The sequence below is a fragment of the Rhododendron vialii genome, chromosome 1a, assembly GCF_030253575.1.
Source record: "Rhododendron vialii isolate Sample 1 chromosome 1a, ASM3025357v1".
Taxonomy (NCBI): domain Eukaryota; kingdom Viridiplantae; phylum Streptophyta; class Magnoliopsida; order Ericales; family Ericaceae; genus Rhododendron; species Rhododendron vialii.
The window spans coordinates 2,232,982-2,253,939 of record NC_080557.1 but is presented as its reverse complement, the minus strand read 5'-3'; the positions used below and the strand labels follow the sequence as shown (position 1 = coordinate 2,253,939).

The 20,958-nt window shown below is 37.4% G+C and overlaps 1 protein-coding gene and 1 pseudogene across 1 annotated transcript; one reads left to right on the top strand and one right to left on the bottom strand.

The window, feature by feature from the left end:
* Positions 1-6,653: 6,653 nt before the first annotated feature.
* Positions 6,654-8,294, bottom strand: LOC131318283 (shikimate O-hydroxycinnamoyltransferase-like; annotated as a pseudogene).
* Positions 8,295-18,718: 10,424 nt separating this feature from the next.
* On the top strand, positions 18,719-20,689 carry LOC131318267 (uncharacterized). Its single transcript, XM_058348051.1, has one exon. The coding sequence runs from the start codon at positions 18,719-18,721 to the stop codon at positions 20,687-20,689; it is 1,971 nt and encodes a 656-aa protein (XP_058204034.1).
* Positions 20,690-20,958: the final 269 nt, after the last annotated feature.

Here is a 20,958-nt window from a genome sequence, read left to right as displayed (position 1 = left end):
ACTTGTTGCATACTTGGCCCATGTTATGAAGCACAAAAAATCGTTGACTACAATAATTGAGTAGTTGCAGCGGAAGAAGAAGCCGTGGAAGAGAGAGAGAGAAATAGAGAGATATCTGGGTTGCTTTACTCTGTTTTTTCATGGCAGATTATGCATATAATGGGTCAGAGGAAGAGCAAATAATGGACAAGAGAGAGGGGATGGCTTTACTCTGTTTTTTTTTTTCACATTTGGAAGGAAACAGATGTGTAGTTGGCGCCAGTGGATTGTGAGACCTAGATTGTCTATTTTGCCCTTGGCTCCTAGGTTGGGATCCCACATGACTATCACATGAGCCTTTTTTCCATCCAAATGGGTAGAACCGTTATCGATTGGATCATGTGGGTAATGGAGAGATAGTTGGGAGGATGAAATCGCCAAATTAATAGTTTAGGGACGAAATAGAGAAAAATTGCATAGTTTAGGGGATAAAAGAAAAAAAACAACCTCTAAATGGAACTTAATTTGGAGGGTAAGCAAGTTAACATAGTAATCTTTTTGCATCATTAAAATCTACCAACCAAACCAAGTATAGAACAATCTCTCCTTCTATCATATCCTCCCATTATCCACCATTCTTTTTTAATCCTCCAAATTTAATTCGGCTAACAAATAGGATCTAAATTGCTTGGGTAGCATCATTCTTTTTTTTTTTTAACGGCAAAATGAATTTTATTAATCTTTGAAGTTGTTATAAACACTAAAAGGGCAAGGAGACGGCAAAAAAATGCCAAGTCCGAGACCTAATCTCTTGATTGGCATGCAAGATGCCAACAAAGAAAACATCCAAATGGACAAACCCATAAAACATATGGGACACAATCCAAACACCTAAAAGCATAAAAGTCCAAATACAAGGGATAATAAACCCAAACAATTAAGCCCAAACATCTAAATTCTCTAAAAACCCATGTGGAGATCAACCTACACAGTGAAAAGTTAACTTCGTATAAATTTATACTTGTGATCGGTTGCCCGCGCGCAATTTGGGGCAAAACCACAAAATTCTGATGACAAATATCGACGAGAATTTGAATTAATAGGTCCATCATAATACGAAAGCAATTTTTCTAATACAAAAGCAATTCTTGATGAGATATGAATCAATGGGTCCATCATACACACATCTCAACACCTTTCACTAGTGGGGTGTAATACAAATGTAGTAACGAAACAATAATGAGATTCTAAAAAATAAAAATAAATAAAAAAGAACTATGCAATATTGCAGGGTAAGCACCAAGCTTAATTAGAAATATGCCTCAGGGGCAGGTGGTTGGGTCTTGGGTGTGTTTATCTTTTTTTTGGTTTTTTGGGCCGGGTTGGCTTCTTGCCATCCATGGGTCTTTATTTTTCTTTCTGGTTCTTAACAACATGGCATATGATTGTCGGAGTTCTCTTTGCTCTATTTTGATGCCTCGTGCTATAGATCCTTTTAATCTTTGTAATCTGTTTTCAAAGATTAATAAATTTTCTTTGCTGTTCAAAAAAAAAACTATGCAATATTTTATGGACCCATGGTATTTTAGTTCGCATTCAACTTATCGACAATTGAGGATTCAGATTGTACCCGGACGTGACCCACCTTAGTTTTATTAGGTAGTTTGATCCGTTCATTTCAGAATTGAATTTTTATTATAGTTTGTTTCTCACAAAAATTACTAGGATTGCTATTTTGATCAGATATTATAATGCATTCGTCTGCTCACATTTCTCTTGAAAAATCTAAAAGATCATAATTTTGACGGTCTATTAATGTTTCAAGACAAATGTAAGGGGATCAAGTATTTTAGTAATATCTGATCAAGATAATCTGTTGAGTGAATTAACTACAAATGAGGATTGATACAAAGGTGGGCATTTTTAGCATATACATTGGATATGTTATTATATGAGCTAAATTTGGCAAATGTTAAAAGTGTTACCTTCTAGCCATGCAAGAGTGGAACTTCAACAAATTATTTCATTATTTAAATTTTTTAACGAATTAGACTTTTAGCTAGCCCATAATACTCTAAATTAGGTAATTTAACTAAGTGAAATGAACTCTAAATTTAGCTAGGTGGACACTTTAACATGTAAAAAGTTATCTTCCTCATGGTGGATGCTCTAATATACAGCTAGAGCACCATTTATCTCTTCTCGTTTCCAAGCATCACTAGCTACACGACAAGTAACTCCCCCATTTTTTCAAGCAAAATACTTTTTAATTATAGCCAAATTTATATTACTGTTATTGTTTTTGTTTTGGACATATACTTATGTATTTCCTGGCTTCATTCCAGCAAGTGGGACTCTGAAGGCGAAGCCAACTTTACGGGGTGCATTTATTTTTCTCAGGTTGCATCTTTCCATTGTAGGAGTAGGGGTTTTTTGTTGGGTTTCGAAGCTTTCGGTGTTTGGTATAGGGCATTTTTTTTCCTATTAATTCCTTTTGTCCTTATTGTATTGGTTGGTGGCTTGCCTTCCTAGTATTCCCGATCACTATCGGGTCACATATGCTGTTGTGCTCTTGTCTGTTTAATCTTTGTCTTCTTTTCAAAGATTAATGAATTCCTTTTGCCGAGGGAAAAAAACAACATTCTACAACAATATGGAATCACTCAGTTAACTACATATACCACAATCCTTTCATGTATGGAGTCGCACCTCCAATCCTCGATCTCGGCCATCCATTTTTAGTGAGCTCGCAGCTAGCTTCTCCTAGCATTCTAGCAAGAGAAATGCACAGAAAGTACACAGGGGAATGGTTTGAAACCATAGCACAGACAATTATCATTGTGAATGTGTAAACCATTCCAATGCTCAGTCCAACAATAGAATTTCATCTTCTCAAATTTTCTAGAAACTTGTACATTCCAAAGAACGGAAGCCACCCCCTTGAAACATAAATTTACATAAGCAGCCTAGAGAATTATTATTAGACCAACCAAATATCACCCCGGTGAAACTTAGGTCCAGAAAATCGCCAAATTTTCTTTGGAATCTAGCTCAGATCAAATATCCGCCATGAAAGATCACTATGTCAACCATTTACAAGTCCTGGAGATGATGAACGATAAGAGAAACGTGTTCGAGAGAAGAAGTAACTCTAGTGAATATCAGAAGGAAGAAATATTATCACCTAATAATCTTGTTTCAGAAAACACTAGTGACAGAGAATAAATCTGGAACAGAGGACAATTCTGTACCTCCGTTCGCAGAATCTAAAGATGTGAAACTGGATCTAATTCTAGCGGATCGGATGGCAAAGAACCAAAACGATGACATTGTGCAAGATGAAGTGCCTGATGAAGGATGGCAAGAAGCTTTTCCAAAAGGTCGCTCAACTACAAATCGCAAGTCTTCTAGTTCAATGAGACCCACCTTAGCGAAATTGAGTACCAACTTCACGCACGTTTCCCAGTCCACAAAATACCGCGGGAAGCCCAATAAGGCAATAATTTAATGATAGGCGCGCAATATCGTAGATATAAGCGCCTAAGTAGGGCAAGTTAGCGCGTTAGAGACGCCTTTTATCTCATTTTCCACTTGATGCCGTGTTTTGTCTTGCTTTTGTATTTTTATTAGTTTCGCAGGAATAAAGCGGATCTTACGCCAAGATTGGATTACGAGGTCTTGAGGCAGGTTTGGACGTTGCCATGGGAAGTCAAGGCGGAGGCGTGAGGCATTGGGTGACGTCGTTGGAGCGTCAGGTGCCAAAAGTGCATGCAGGGCTCGAGATTGGCCATTAATGGAGACGGTATCGATACAGCTCATAGATGTATCAATACAGATATGTTTAGAGGCAGACCAGTGATGCTAGTATCGATACAACTCTCAGCTGTATCGATACTGAGTGCAACAACGGGAAAAAAATTAGTTCGACATTTTTAATTCCGGATTCTTAGGGGTTCTATATAAATACCCCTTTCAACTTCATTTTTAGGGTTCCGAATTTTATTTTACAACTCAGACATACGTTATTTTCTTCAGAGCTCTTTTCTTTCAAGTTCTCGACGATTCATTCAAGTTTTCATACTTCGGTAACTCGTATCAATTTTCGTACTTTAATAAAGTTGTTCTTTGGTACTTGTTTAATTCATATCTTTTGTTTATTTCATATTTAGAACCATATTTCAAATTAGAGTTTCTTGCTTAATGATGAGTGAGTAGTCTTATAGGTGGGGTCACAGGGTGATTAGCACGCCATGGCCAAGTCGGATCTTGCTCTTGTTTCAAAATAATCATGAAAAGGCAATTTTAGGTTAGTAAAGCATTTCCGTTAGACGAACCCGGGCATTGTCGGAGCCCATGAGTGGCGGGGAACGGGGGACCAAAACTTGTTCTCCGCTGCGCATGGGTAAACGGCAACCATAAAGGTTCGCATCTTTCGGGATAATTTTTTCTCTCTAAAGTCAAACGTTTTTAAGAACATCGAATGGAGCAGATAAGTTCGGTCTGGCTGTGAGTGCTATGAACCCTACAACCGTACCTCTTTTTTAATTTTCTAAAAGAATTAATTATCCTCTAGGTTTTAGTTAATCTCGACCAATCGACAATGGGTGGCTACCTAAGAGCCCGTTTAAATAGAAGTAACCCGAGTTATCTTGTTTAGTATGAAATTTTGTAGTCGTTCTAATCTGTAGTTCAATCATGACTGGAATTAGAGAAATTCGTCCCATTTTGCTTTGAGTTAAGAGACAACGTGCAATAATTTTGAAATTATGTTGTATGTACATTATTGGTTATCATGGGTGTAAAAAATTCGACATATGTTGTTTATTAATTACCTGTTATCGTATGGACGGATTCGAAGATGTTTTTTGCTTTGAGTATTTCTTTTAATAAGAAATAAACCAAGTATTTTGCTTCCAGTTGCTAATTTGCAAATCGTTTATTGCTGCTCTAGTTGTCCTTTGTTTTATTTTTTTTAATTGACCTCGCAAGGCACAGGAATGAAAAACGTTGTAGTGCACCGCACTACACGTATTATCGATTTTGTGTTACAGCTTAACTTCTGTTTTAGATTTAGTACTTGTTTGTTATATTTTTTTGTTGTTTGTTATATTTTTTGTTCGAGATGCTCCTAATTAACTGCATTATTGTTCGTTTTTTTATTTTATTTGACAGCCCCATTGGATTAATCCATTGTTAATTTAATTTGGTCGCATTGAAGTGTTATCAAGTTTTTTCATAATCCTTTCACTTTCTCTAGACATTTTACTCCCAATTCTCTTTACTTGTGATTATTATCTAAATTTCAAAGTTTACTTTAATTTGTAACAAGCTATAGGAAATACGATGTGGTTTTTTTTTATAAATGATATTATGGAGCGATATTTATTCTTTTCAAAAGTGGAAGTAGGGGTTTGATTTCATTGATTGCTTTATCTCCAAAATATATCATGATTTTCACATGCAACATACGTGTCTCAATAACTAGAAAACATAATTAAGCCCCCAAGTTTGCACGTGTAATGAATTACTTCAAAGTGCAAACAAACTGGTCTGAGATATGCACAATGCATTACTAAAACAAAATAATAAAAAAAAAAAACTACAAAACATACGTTAGTGGCCAAATGACTCGAATTTGGTTCAATTTTATTTATGTCTAAAAAATATGGCACACACCTTTCCAAGAGTAATTTATTTTTAATCTGATATAAGGAAATATTGTTTTCAAATTTGCGAACAGTTTCGACGTTAGGTGTGGAATTGCGAGGTCATTTGACCTTATGAGATTTTAAGAACTGAAAGATGGATATATATTACCTATAGTCTGAAATCTTGGATGAATTACGCATTAGACCCCATTAAGATAAATAAAAGCATGTAAATTAGGATATTGGTTAACTTTTTAGAGATTTAGAGTATTATTTGAGGTGAAACAAAAAAAAAAACATTTATTTTGCTAACTAGTTAATTTAGAGTACTGAATCTTGTAAAGATTTGAAAATAATCAAATAAATATTATTGGTCTGATTTCTCTCATCTAATTACTTTTTGTTTCCCGTATGTTGATATGATGAGGAAGACAAACGGTTAGGGTTAGATGGATCCGATTCCAACATGGGTGCGGAGACTCTGGGATGCATGGGATCTCCGAGTACTGGTTCTACTCAGTTTCACCCTACAAATAATTCTTTCCCTATTTGGCAGCCGAAGAAAATATATATCATCGCTGTGGATTAGTGTCCTTATTTGGTCAGCCTATTTAATGTCAGACTCGGTGGCAACGGATGCTCTTGGCAAACTCTCTGATGTCCAAGGTGACCGCGAAAAAAGCAACGTATTATGAGCCTTATGGGTACCGTTGCTTTTGTTACTCCTTGGTGGGCCTGACAGCATAACTGCTTATTCATTGGAAGATGATCAGTTGTGGTTGAGGCACCTTATGGGATTAGTGATTCAAATTTCTGTGGCAATTTACGTCACTCTAATGTCGTTGAAAAATTCATAGTTCTCGTTTATGTTGCTTCCGGCCTTAGTAGCGGGAGTTATCAAGTATGGGGAGAGAACATGCATGAGTTCTGAAGTGGGTGAGTGGAGATAAATACTTGCATCGTGTACCCTTCTGTAATACTCCTAGAGATAAATATCTAATCGAGGGTCATGAATCTGTGCGGGTTTTAGTTGCGGTTCATCAGTCTAAGCATATAACAAAGAGACAAACTCCCATCCCCAGTTGGGCTTGGTAATATGTATACACGTTCCCTTCGAGAGGTACATCGGCAGGGCCCATATGAACGGGCCGGCCCCACCCGAAATCAGCATCATGTACAGGCAGCCTGATCCAACTCACAACATTGAGGTTTGGGCACTTGAATGTATGGGCTCCTCGGACCAGAGCCGTTGGATCGGGCTGCAAGACGAGATAGTCTAGAGCCGACCTCAAATAATTGTCGTCCATTCAGGATAAAGCTTCGCGTATTTTTGTCGTGGTCGAGTTCAACGGCTTTGATCGAAGATCACCGGATAAGGCTAGTGATGTGGCAGTGAAGATTACGTTGCCAAAATAGCCAGGTGGGAGAGGAGGATGCAATCTGGGCCGTCCATCGGTGGAGATGTACATTTTGGTGGCTTGATCATCACCAAGGCCACGTGCTACGCATGAGCATCGCCACACGTGCGCATGCAGCAAGTGTCTCGTAGGTGCTGTACCTTTCATGGTTTTTATCATCCTTTGAATTGGCTTTGAGGGTGTTGAGCTGATCACGTGTGATCCTAATAATGGCAGTGGAAGTGAGTTTGGGACTTGTTTGGTATTCTTGGGTTACGAGTCATCACCATCTGGAATGGTTTTAGCTGTATTTGGCTAGGAGGGGCGAGAGTTTAGGTGCAGCGTTAGACCAATGGGCCGACCACTGGGTTAATATGGAAGCTAATATCAAGTGGGATGCACTAGGGGTTCAAATGGAACTCATGTATGACTTGTCATATTAATATATACAAATGCCGCCGTAATATACAATAAGGGAGGTTTTATTATGTGTTGTATCAATTTTGAATGAACGGCTGTGATTGAACTGCAGTGACTCTTTACAGTTAGACTGCAGAGAATCCACCTCCTTTTAGGAAAATGTTAGATGTTAGTGTTAATGTGAAGTGGGGAAGGGGACGGGGAGGTGGGGCTTTATGCAACCCCACTCTCATTCAAGGAGTATAGTTGCCCTACCAACGGGGCTAGCACTCACTTGCCACTGAAAGGTTTACTGGGAAAAATATATGCTACGTTTTACTTCATAAAAATCTAACGTTTCCTTATTCCGTTTTCTTATTCCATTTTCTTCTTAATTTCTCTACTACGTTTCTTCTTCTGTTTTTTTTACCTACGTTTCCTTCTTCTGTTTCTTCTTTCTCTGGTTTTTTTTTTTGGTAAACCATGAACATACCATAAACTAATTAAGAATCATACAATAGTCTAGGGTACTCGACCCCATTTCGGTCATCGCAAATATGCAAAATAATACAATCTGGAGCAACATCGAAAGTATGAAAGTCTAAGCTATCATTGAAATCGATATTAGCTTATAAGTCCGCACACTAGCTTGTTTCCTTTGCGGTAAACATGATCAATCCTTTCTACTCCCAACTGCCTCATCAAATACCTGGATAATATTACTCAGACTGTGCCGCGGTTGCATCAGTTCCATGATGAGTTGGATGGCTGCCAAAGCATCCATCTCCACGCAAATTGGAGCAAACTGATTGTTGATGGCCAATTGCAAGCCATCCCTAATAGCCCACAACTCTGCCTCCAAGCTATGCATTGGCCTCAAAGAGCGGTGGAAGCCAATAACCCAGGTCCCATAAGAATCACAGATAAGACCTCCTCCCGTAGCTTAACTAAGGTTTGTCTTGCAGACACCATCAGTGTTCAATTTAAAACAGCCTGTGTGAGGCGGGCACCACTTAACAAGAATAGTATGTCTACTCTTAGGTGACGAAAATGGGATGGCGATGTGATTCCATTCAACCGATTGGGCAATGGAAGATTTGATTGTGGCATCTCTGGAAAAGAGTTCTATTCCTTAAGAGCCAGATGTTCCACAAGTAAAAGTGTTAGACTAGCCAAGATCAGAATCCCTCAAATCGCGGCTGACTTATTGCAATCTTTTATTCTGGAATCATGCCTAATAAGAGCATCCGCAATGGGAATAATCAAAATCGATAATCAAAATGTGCCACATCAGCATTTGATTATCCATTTAGTTCATAATCAAACCTAACAAACTTGATCTCTACATTGGTTATTTTTGTATTCCTATAAAAAAAAACCCCACAATACGCAATGCATCTATGTCCAATTGCAAACGAGTTTCAATCACGCACCCGACCACACCAAATTATTCGTCTCGATGAGACGATTCTAATGTGAGGTATTTTGTAATTTTTTAGTTTTGAATTTGGTTATTGAGTTTTAGTTATTAGTAAAAGTTGTTAAGTTTGGTTATACAAAGGTCAAAATTTGATGAGTTGCTAAGAGGTTGCTAAATTTGGTTATTACAATGTAAGCACTTTTTTGAGTAAACATTGTTAACTTTAGCAACCTTTTAGCTTTGATTATTACATTGTGGATGCTCTAACTGTAGAATCCTTTCCCCAGGAAACTGTTCATAATTGTTGTAAATCACTGCAATCAAGGGATCTTGATTGGCTCTTTTCCTGTATATATTATCTTGATGTACATCATAATGAAATTATACTGAACTTCTTTCAAACTTTTAATAAAGGGAACACAACTTTCCACGGAATGCCAGACCTATGGCTAACTGAAGATTGGCAGTTGGATTTGAGCTAAAGAGAAGGCAAAGAAGAGAAACCATCTTATTTTATAAATATTTATTTCGGAGCTTTGTTTCACAAAATTTAAATAAGCAGCTTATTTTCATATTTTCAAACTCAAAAATAATGTAAATGAAAAATAATTTTTCAATTTTTTTTGCACCGTATTAAAAATCTCAATGAGATCTATCAAACAAGATCTATAGTGATAGGAAAATTATTTACGTAAGCACATGATTTTTGAGCTTAAAATTATCTTTTTAAAAAATAAGTACTTATTCACCCTTTTATGAAACACACCTTATTATTAGACAAAAAATAAGTTCTTATTCCGGTTCTGAAACGAGCCCCCTAGAGGGAATTCCCACACACCCTCCCAGACAAGAGCAGCCACAGGGCAATCTCTGTTTTTTTTTTTTTTTTACCAATAGATATAATACTATTTGAGTTCACCGTTGAAATTGACAAGGACCGATTGGTTTGCTTTATGATATTTCAGTTCACCTCAAAAAAAAGTCTCAAAAAAATATTCATTTCGACGAGAAGAATCGAACAAATAAAAAATTACATACAAAACACAAAATTATTTGAATAAGGACAATTATAAATCAAAAGGACAACTAATCTTTTGAGTTTTTTCGTCTTTGCTAAAAAAATTGAGTTTTCATTGATTCTTTACATTTTTTTATCCCTCGTCGAGACGTGCATTTCTTGAAGATATGGTTCAATTGCTATATACATTTCAAACATCTTCTCACATATATGTTTGCTTTCATATTTAAATTCTTGTTATCTAATATTATAAATATTTATGACATTACAATTCGATTCCGGTTCAACCGCAGTTGAACCAGTGACCCGTCAATCCAGTCATTTTCATGTCTTTTTTTTTTGGTCAAACGGAAATATCTTTTCATGTTCATTCACATTTTGGTCAAAGGAGTTTGATAGGGTCCATAAAAACAATTCATGAAAGTGTCCATGGAAGAACAATGGATGGTCAGATTCATTGAAAGTGTACATAAAATGACAATGGACAGTCCAAATTCACTTTTAAATGAATTTGGACCGTCCATTGTCCTTCCATGGACACTTTCATTCATTGTTTTCATGTCCAACATTTTCCTTGGTCAAAAGACTCGAACATTGCTTCCTTGTACGTACGAAGTCATTCGGTCATTCCGATGAAAAACAAGAGTTTTGATTGTCATTGCCTGCTTTATTAATTTGCCGGATGTCGCCGGCCTATTTACAAGTCCGGATCCCCTGTCGGACTCTCTTCCAGACAAGTATTTGTCTCATCCCTCTCGGCCGTTGATCTGGCAAATTAATGGTTAAGATGGGCCGAACACTTTTTTCTCAAAACGACGTCGTTTTGGAACAAAAAGTATTCGATCCATTTCAACCGTTAATTTGCGAGATCAATGACCGAGAGAGGGTCAAACAAGCCCCTGTCCGGAGGGGGGTTGGACAGGGGATCTTGTGCATTTTCCCATGGCTTTTCAGAAAGCACAACATGGTTGAGTACAACTCATCATTCAGGGAAGAAACTCCATATAATTTTGACTTCTTGTTTCCACTTTTACTGGAGTACTATTTTTGTAAGTAAGAGACCTCCTGATTCCTTAGAGGCTGATCACATGGAAGTCTTCAAGGCAGTTTTTTATGACTTCTAATAATGAAGGAAATTACCCAATTCAGATGCACAAACTGAGATTTATTGTAATAGAGTAAATTTTATTCTGATGCACTCTTCTACGTACGGCAGTTTTTTTATTCTGATGCCTCTCTTGCCTTTTGCTTTTGCTGCTTTTTCATGTAATGCGATAATGGAATCTCACAAACCAATGTTGTCCAGATAATTAATGTCAAACTATATATCTTATATTAATATATACCTAGGTGAATCCCAGGTAACGGCAAATCAGCTCTTATAGCTCAATTGGCATCATCCATCGCCTTCTTTAGTGGAGGTCTGGGTTCAGTACTGACTCAAAGATATTTAAGGTCTGAAGCGAAAGTTCGAATAGGGGGCCATCTATCTCCTTTCACTTGTCATTCCTACCCCTGTATTCTCACTCCAAACACAAACTCTGGTGGCTGATCAAGTGAACTTAACTTAAATATGAGAATTTTGTCTTTATTTGATTTTTTTTTTGTATTTGTTAGTTTTGCGCCAAATTTTTGTAGGTTATTGATTCGTCTTGACGAGAGGAATCGGAAAAATAATTTTTTTTTTTTACTTTTACCCAAGTATTTTGAGAAATAACCATTTTTTAATGCAAAACTTTTTGCGTTAAAATGTGGTTATTTCTACAAATACTTGGGTAACCACTTTTCAATACAACATTTTTTGTGTTAAAACGTGGTTATTTTTCAAAATACTTGGGTAAAAGTAAAAAAATGTTACTTTTTTTATTCCTCTCGTCAAGACGAATCAATAATCCATAAAAGTTTGGCCCAAAACTAACAAATGGGAAAAAAATTCAAATAAGGACAATTTTCAGATTTAAGTTAAGTTCATAAGAACGCATCCTAACAGTCCTTACTTTTGCCTCTTAAAACATTGACGATGATAAAAAAAAAACAAGACATTTAAAATGAAATGGTTTCAAAATGAAATACAAGAACGAGCCAACTAGTCTGTTCGTAGGTAGTTTTTCACTGTAATGGAGTCAGGAGGTCTAGTAGGGGTGGCCGTCACGGCAAGAATTTTAAAAAATGTAATTATTATATATATATAAAAATATTATCCCCAACTTATATGGATTTTGCCACAGCAAGATTTCTTTTCCCTTATTTTTTGTTATATACTAGTCCTAAAAACGTCTATTTTTTTTTCAAGAAAGAAGACCCAAAATAGTATTCCAAAACTAAATTCAATGGGTCAAAGTGATATAATGTAAAGGATGAGGTCTAATTAAGGAAAAAAACTCCACTCTTTAACCTAAAACAACTTAACCTAAACAATTGAACAAGTTAACCAAAACAATCGACACTGTGCATGACTCGGCAATAGTGGATGGACTCCTAGATTTTCAAATTTCCAATATCGGCATTGTGCAGTGCAGTAGTGGAATTTCCAAAAATTAAAATATCATTTATCGTTGAGCATTTTGCGTGGATTTCTCAAACCCCATTGGAAAAAGGTTAGTCTTTTTTAATTTTTCAATATTGAAGTTCGAGAAATTATTGAATGTTTTGAATTCCTTATTGAGTTTGTAATGAGAAATAGATGGTATTTGCGCCATATGATAGAAATATAGCAGTTTATTAATTTGTGTAAACTAACGTGGTAGGTAATCATGGTCAAGAAAATAATTGACTCGCTCTTTAAAAAAAGGGAATTATTGAACAAAGTGTTAAACACATATTGCAATGCATCTTTTTATTTTTTTTAGCATACATTTCGCCACTGCTAGGGCAAAATCCTGGCTCCGTCGCTGTCTGTATAGTTATGCCTTTGAGTGATCATATTATGCCATTTTGAGGGGATATCATAATAATACTCCTAGCATAACTTTTTTTTTAGTGAGACACCATAATAATAAAGATAAAAATATTATGTCATTCTTTTGAAAAGTATTATGCCGGAAGTAAGTAATTAATTTGTTCTCTCTCTCCCTCTCACATACTCTTTCTTTTTCTATCGAAAGTAAAGTAATTTGTTCTCTCTCTCTCAAACACAATCTGTCTCTTTTATTTACTTTATAATACTATATTTCAAGCAAGGAATCACTTCTTTCCCTTCCTTTTTTTTTTTCTTCTATAAATATGAGGATAGAGACAGGAGTAGGACGTAATATACAGAGCACCATATAGGAGTATATGTTCTCTTTTCCAATTCATCACAAGCTACACCACAACTAGTAAGGTACCACATTTTCCCAAGAGGAACATTTTTAAAATTTATTGATCAGTAATATTTCTTAATTAATTAATGATTAAGAATTGGAGTACTATTGTTTTGGTCATTTACTTTTGCATTTAATTCGTTGCTTCAAAATTTCAATTTACTTCTTGTGTGGGATTCGTCCGCTCACTTGGGATATCCCCGGTGTTTGTACCATAACTGAGAGTTCCTTTTTACCCGTCGATTGGACGACACGTGGCAAGGGTAAATATGGGCAAAGTAAAAGAATAGAATGGACTCACCTTAATAATTTAGAATGGAAGTAAATCGATGATGAAACTATAAAAAGTCTTGTCCGTCGATTGGCCTACACGTGGCGTATTCCTATGGCCCTTTGGACTGTCGATTAGGTGACAAGTGTCAAAAGGAATTAAGTCTCATGATTCCACGATTAAAGAGGATGTTAACCGCAATTAACAAAACAGTTTTCCTGACGTGGGCATGATCGGCAGTTGGAGAGGATTCTTCATCAGAATTCGAAGGAGTTTTCAACTGCTACTTTGGAGGAAAGATTTGAATTCAAATTCAGGGAGGCCTATTTAAATACAAGTTAGTAGCAGTTTCAACACACACAAACAACGCCAATCAGGCCTTTATCTTTTCTTTTTTCGGAGTAGAGTTGACTTGTAATTGTTCACTCGATCATCTCGATTGATTGTTCTTCTACTTTGAGGGTTAATAAAGTCCATTTTGTTAATCTTCATCCACTTCATTGTTTGTTTCCAAAGAAGTCCTGAAATACGGCAAGGAACCAAACTCCACTTTTCACACCCACATTCCAGCAAGCTTACGATACGATTTTTCGTCGATTCTCCATCGATTGGAAAGGAAACAAGAAATTTTGGTAACAATTTTGGCGCTAGAAGGAGGGCGCGTTACTAATTTGGAAGTGAGCAATGGCACCAAAGACTAGGAATCAATTGCCAACAGATGGCAACAATGACAACAATTCTGCCAATGCTAATGGTGGAAGTGATGCAAATGGAATCAATACTATGAATCCGGACCAGAGGAGTCCAAAAGGTGGCCAACCAAATGGTCCAGAGATCGAGTCATTTGATTTGGTCCAACAATTTGCAAGAGTTTTAAATGATCCAGAAAGTGAAGTAGCCAAAACTTTGATGGTTATGTTTAAGGCAGCAGTGGCACGAAATCAACCAATGGTGGAAGTCCCAGTTAACGTAAACGTTAACCCTGGACAGACTAGTGGATATACCAACCGTAGTACTGAAGTACCTTCTACACAGGTATTTGATAATCCAACTTTTGAAACTATTTTTACTGGTATGAATAGAGTCCCAAATAATATTAGCAATGGTCAAAATCAGAGTTTTTATCAAAGTATACCAACTACTGTTTCTATGGGAACAAAGACTGGAAATAATGCCCATGGAGGGCAAAATATTTGTGCAAACATTTTTAGGAATGATAACAGGAACATTCCAAATAGGGCTAATGGTGATCCAAATCTTTATGGGTACGATCCACCAAACATAAGAAGACAAGATTATCCATATGGGTATGATATTAGACCTGAAATCATTTTTCCTCCAAATAAAACCGGAAGGATTCAGGAGCCTTATTTAAGGGCTCAACTCACGAATATTATGCAAGACATGTATGGTCCTGGATTACGGAGAATTGAAAAACCTATGTTTAAGAAACCGTATCCAAATTGGGTTGATAATGTGCCTTTTCCTAGGCATTATAGAATTCCAGATTTAGTTCTTTTCAATGGAGAGAAAAATCAGTCGACCATAGAGCATGTTGGGAGAATTTGCCTACAAATAGGTGAAGCAGATTTGGATGAGACTTTAAAATTAAAGCTGTTTCCTCATTCTCTTACTAGAACTGCTTTTTCTTGGTTTATTAGTTTGCCTTCAAATTCTGTTCATTCTTGAAGAGAAATGGAAGAACAGTTTCATACTCAATTCTTTAGGCATGCACCAGAAATTTCAGTAGCAGACTTGGCTAAAATCAAACAAAAGCCTTCAGAGTCTGTTGAACAATATATGAACAGATTCAAAAAGATTAGGAATCGGTGTCATTTTTACATCCCCGAGTCTGAAATAGTGAAGATAGCCCAGAAAGGGCTTGATTATGATTTTAAGAAACACTTTACTGGAACTGAATTCAGAGATTTATTTGATTTTACTTCTAAAGCCATAGGATATGAGGCTATTCTTATGGAAGGGGAATACAGGAAAAGTAAATCATTTGGTACATATTACCAAGATATAGAGGGGGACGTAGAGATTGATGTTGCCTAAGTAATTGGAAAAGCACCAATTGTATGTGACACTTTAACAAAGGCTGAGAAGCCTGTGAATATGCCTTCATCTCATCCAAATAGGAGAAATCAAGCAAATTATAGACAATACTCATTTGATTGAGTACTGCTACTTGCACCGACGGTTTCCGTAGGGAAACCGTACCGACGGCCACGCGCGGCCGTCTCCGGCCACCGGACGGCCGATCCGAGCCGTCCAAAAATTTAAAAAAAAAAAACGAGGGGGCTTACGCGAGAATCAACGGCATCCGAGGTGTGTAAGGTGCTTGATCCGAGCACCCTTTTTTCGTGTATATGATCAAGCACCTTACACACCTTGGATGCCGTTGATTCCCGCGAAGGCTCCCTCGTTTTTTTTAAAAAAAAATTTTGAACGGCTCGGATCGGCCGTACGGTGGCCGGAGACGGCCGCGCGTGGCCGTCGGTACGGTTTCCCTATGGAAACCGTCGGTGCAGATATCTTTTCCGCATTTGATTTGTCCAAAACTGATCAACTATTTGATGAACTAATTAATCAAAAGTTCTTAACTTTGTCACCAGGGCATATGATTCCTCCTGAAAAGGATAGAAAATGAAAAGATTACTGTAAGTGCCATAATTCTTTTAGACACAATACTAACAATTGTGTTACATTTCAAAATTGTGTGCAGGACCTAATCCAGAAGGGGCTGTTACAGTATGCTAAGGGAAATAAAGAAGTGACGGGTATTGATTTTGATCATTTTCCTTTGGTGGAAGTTAATATGGTGACTGCGAGATTGAAGAAAGGGAAAATGACATCTCAAATTGAAAGAAGGATTCAAGAAGAAGAAGAAATTATGGAAGGAGAAGAGGAAGTTTAAGTGAGGCAGAAATTTGAGAATTATTTTTGTTTAAGATGTGATGAGGAGATCAAGAAAGGGAAAGAGATTATTGCAGAAAAAGAGTACAATGGTACCTATGCTAAAGGTTTCATTAGATTCAATACTATGAGAAGTAGTGATTTGCATATTTATGTTGGTCCAAAGTTGATTTTTGGTTAATCTCATTGGATTTATTAGGACTGAGTGGTGGCTGATGAGGACAAAGGCCACCATTCCACTATACAAGTGGCATTCTCTGCCTATATAAATGTTGCCCTTGCTGCAGAAGGAGAGTAGTCAGTACTTAGGGAATAAAAAACCTCCTCTCTCTTTCTTCTCCGTTCTCTCTCTCCCAAGCCAAAAGGCCGAGAGCAAAGCTCTCATTTTCTCTTCAATAAAAACCCTTCTCTCTCTCTCTCTCTCTCTTTACTTTTCTTTTTCTCCAGCCAAATATGCGAGACACACACTCTCTCTCTCTCTCTCTCTCTCTCTCTCTCTTTACTTTTCTTTTTCTCCAGCCAAATATGCGAGACACACTTCCCTCTACATCTTTTCCTTTCGGTAAACTTGCTTCCCTTTGTAATTTGTATTATGTTGCTTGTATAGATTTGTAGTTTTTAATACCTTGTTTCAATTCTGTTTTTTATTTTTTATTTTTATTTATTTATTTATTTTATATTTCTAGTATGTTAAATGCCTAGCTTAAAAAAAAGTAAAGATTGAGATTTGGTTGTGAGTATTCGCAAACTACTCGGCTGTTTCTCATGCCAAACTTAAATCTAAGGTTAATATTAGTGCGATTCCCTTAAAGGTTGAGAGTGGAGAACCTTTGGTCTACTCCACTGTATACATCTTTCTGGTGCGCACTAGTATCGATCTTTCATAATCACCTAAATAATAATTAATTATGTTTTTAGTTGTTTCTAACCTTTCCTTGGCAAGTCCTTTGTCAATGGAGAGGTTGTCGTATAGGTACAGTCGCAGAGTGATTAGCACAACGTGGTCAGGTCGGACACGTTCTGCTCTTGTATTTTGTAATTTTAGGTTCGTAAAGAACTTTCATTAGATAAACCCGGGCATTGCCGGAGCCCATGAGTGGGGGAAACGGGAGACCAAAACTCGTTCTCCGCCACGCATAGGTAAACAGCGACCATAAAGGTTCACATCTTTCAAGGTAGCTTTTTCTGTCTAAAGTCAAACGTTTTTAAGAACACCAAATGAAACAGATAAGTCTAGGTCTGGTTACGAGTGCTATAAACCTTACGACCGTGCCTCTTTTTAATTACTTGACAGAGTACAATCAATTTCTTAGTTTTTAGTTAATCTCAACCAATCAACGGGGTGGCTATCTAAGAGCCAGTTTAAATAAGTAACAATATGAGTTTTTGATCAGCACACATCACCGTCTCTGTAGATTCGACCTCGGACTTACCGGATATCATGTTACGTCGATCTCAACCATACGCTTGGGGCAACCCGGTAATTTAGGACTAGAATTCCGGCGAAGCACCGTCCATGTTCCTCGCAAAAAATATTTTTAACCGACCTCACAAATTACAAACTTATTATTATCAATTTATTGTTTGTTTGAGATGCTCCTAGTTAGCTCCATTATTGTTTGTTTTTTCAGTTTATTTTAAAGCCCAGTTGCATTAGTCTGCAGTTAATTTGGTAGCATTGAAGTGTTATCAGGGTTTTTTAAAGATCGGTTCACTCTCTCTAAGCGGCTTACTCCCCGTCTCTTTTTACTTGTGGTGATTATTATCTAATAAGTTTACTTCAATTTTTAACAACCTATAGGAAATTGGATTTGATTAAGACGAGATACGAAATTGGATTTGATTGCTTTCTCTACAAAATGTACAATAATTTTCTAAAGTGCTGTCTTCAATAACTAGGAAACATAACTAAGGCGGGTCCCATGGCCAACTTTCTTTGCCATCAACCGTTGAGGCCACCTCATAATTCCATATGTATACATGTCTGAACCTCTATGAGAAAATTGTATGGATTAATCTGAGGTACTGCACAAGCTAACTTGGGACCCCCTGCATGACAAAAATAGAATTAAGAAACTAGAAAAAATCCACATCCTAACTATGTCATTAGACCCCACTATGCTAAATAAAAACATGTAAAAACAGGATATTGGGTCAGTTTATAGATGTTCAGAGTACTATTTGAGGTGAAACAAATTAGCAATTATTTTGCTTACTGGAGTAGCTTAGAGCGATTAATCTTGTAAAGTAGCTGCTATTTGAAAAAAAATCACATAATTACAGAAATCCTATAGCCTTTAATTATTGGTCTATTCTTTCTTAACTTTTTTTAAAAAAATTAACTTTTTGTTGCCTACACGTTGATATGATAAGGAAGACAAACTACTGGAGTGAGATGAATCTAACATGGGCGTGGAGGTTCTGGGATGCATGGGCTGTTCGGATACTGGTTCTACTAAGTTTTGTTTTACAAGTCATTCTTTCTTTATTTGGAAATCATAGAAAGTATACAACGTCATTATGGATCAGTGTCCTAGTTTGGGTGGCGTACTTGAATGCGGATTGGGTGGCAACTATTGCCCTCAGCAAGATCTCAGATGCTGAAGGTAACAAGTTATGGGCCACATGGGCCACATTGCTTTTGCTACATCTTGGCGGCACCGAGAGCATAACTGTTTATTCTTTGGAAGATAATCAGTTGTGGATGAGACAACTTATGGGATTCGTGGTCCAAATGTTTGTGGCGATTTACGTTATTGGAATGTCGTGGAATAATTCATACCGATCGTTTGTTTCGCTTACGGCATTCGTAGCGGGAATCGCCAGGTACTGGGGTAGAACATGGGTTCTCAGGTGGGTGAGTGGCAATAAATACATAGATAATTTACCCGTAGATCATCTTGGAGATAATAATTATTTCACCCAGCGTGATAATGAATACGTGCATGTTTTAGTCGTGGCTCATGAACATCTGAAGGCATTCATGAAATTTCTGAAGCATCGGGGCACTCAAAACGAACATCTGTCGATGCTTTCCCCCCGTATGAATGTTGCTAGTAGAATCATGTGGGATGCAGTGGAGGTTAAAATGGGACTCATGTATGATTTGTTATACACAAAGGCAAGCCGAGTATACGGTAAGTGGGGTTTGATTTTCCGTTTTTTCAGCTTTGCATGTACGGAGATTGTGTTGATAGCTCTATGGGATCAGTTGCACGTAAGAAAACATGGTTTATGGATTCACCTCGCACACACTAACTTCGATAAGATGGACGTTGTGGTCACGTGGGTATTAATGGTAGGAGCTCTAATTTTGGAGACTTATGCAGTCACTGTAATGTATTGCTCCAATAATTGGATGACGCTTTGGCTAATTAAGGTAGGTGGTCGGGATTTGGTGATATGGTGGAGTAATAAAATACCTTCATGGCCTTTCAATAAGGGAAAGAACTGGTCTAACATGATGGGGCAGTTTGATCTACTTGGTTATTGGCTCAGCCTCAAAGTTAGAGAGACTGATGTTCGAGGTCTAAGTAGATCAAAGAGAATCAGTTTGGTGGTAGGGAGAATAATCAGGTCGGTGTTCGGGCATGAATATGAGGAGAAGTGGAATATATATCTACACAAGACTGCAATTCCTGTACGTCCTTTGGCATATAACGCGATTTTACATCTTTGGAATCCTCAGAGTAGTTATAGACGATTGTTCTTCTTACGCGATGATGATGATCATGATGGTCAACTGAGAGCCATTTGGAATATATTAAACCAAAGTAACACTTTTGGCGGGGCGTTTCAGGCGAAAATCATGTGCTTGCACCTCACAACGACAATATGCTGCCACAGAGAAACGGAAACAAATGATGGATCCAATTCCCCGTGGAAGCAAAACAGGAAAGTGTCCAAAGCTCTGTCAGATTACATGATGTATCTACTCATAGTGAACCCTTCACTGTATCCCATTGATGGATCAGACGTGTTCTCAATGAATCCTTCACTATTTCCCAATGATGGATCAGAAACGTTGGTCGGGAATATCGACTATCTGGATTCTCTTATAGGGAATACAGGGGAAGTACGCGGGGCTTGCGATCATTTGCTGACGCATGGGTCAAGTGCATGGTGTGGAGTTGTTAGAAGTTTGGTTACAAGATTGGAAAGAATTAATGAACAGGAAACGAGATGGGAAATAATGAAGCTAATGTGGTGGAGGATGCTACAGACTGCAGCTAGCGATCCAAAAATAGGAGGCATTCGTCAGAAAGATGCCCACTTCCAGGGATTAAGTCAAGGAGGCGAGCTTCTCACTTTCATTTGGTTCTATTATTCCCCGTAAGTGCATGGAAATTAACAGAGGGGAGGATCGAACAGGAAACCCTTGGAAGTTTAGATGATCAGTAGATTTCCTTTTCAAAATTTCTGTTTGCACTTGTAATGTTGTGAACCTCTTAACGTAAAATGTCATGTTACTTGTCTTCTTAATTTTATTATGTTTTCCTAGGGGAGGCTCCGTGCGTGCACGGAGTCTCATGCTCTTAGTTGTTAATTTGATCGGTATTTTTTTACCGTCATTCACTTGCTCTTTCTTATGCCCGGTGTCTTTAA

Excerpts from the sequence above, each read along its gene's own strand:
- LOC131318267 (XM_058348051.1), top strand. The coding sequence starts at position 18,719 with ATGATAAGGAAGACAAACTACTGGAGTGAGATGAATCTAACATGGGCG.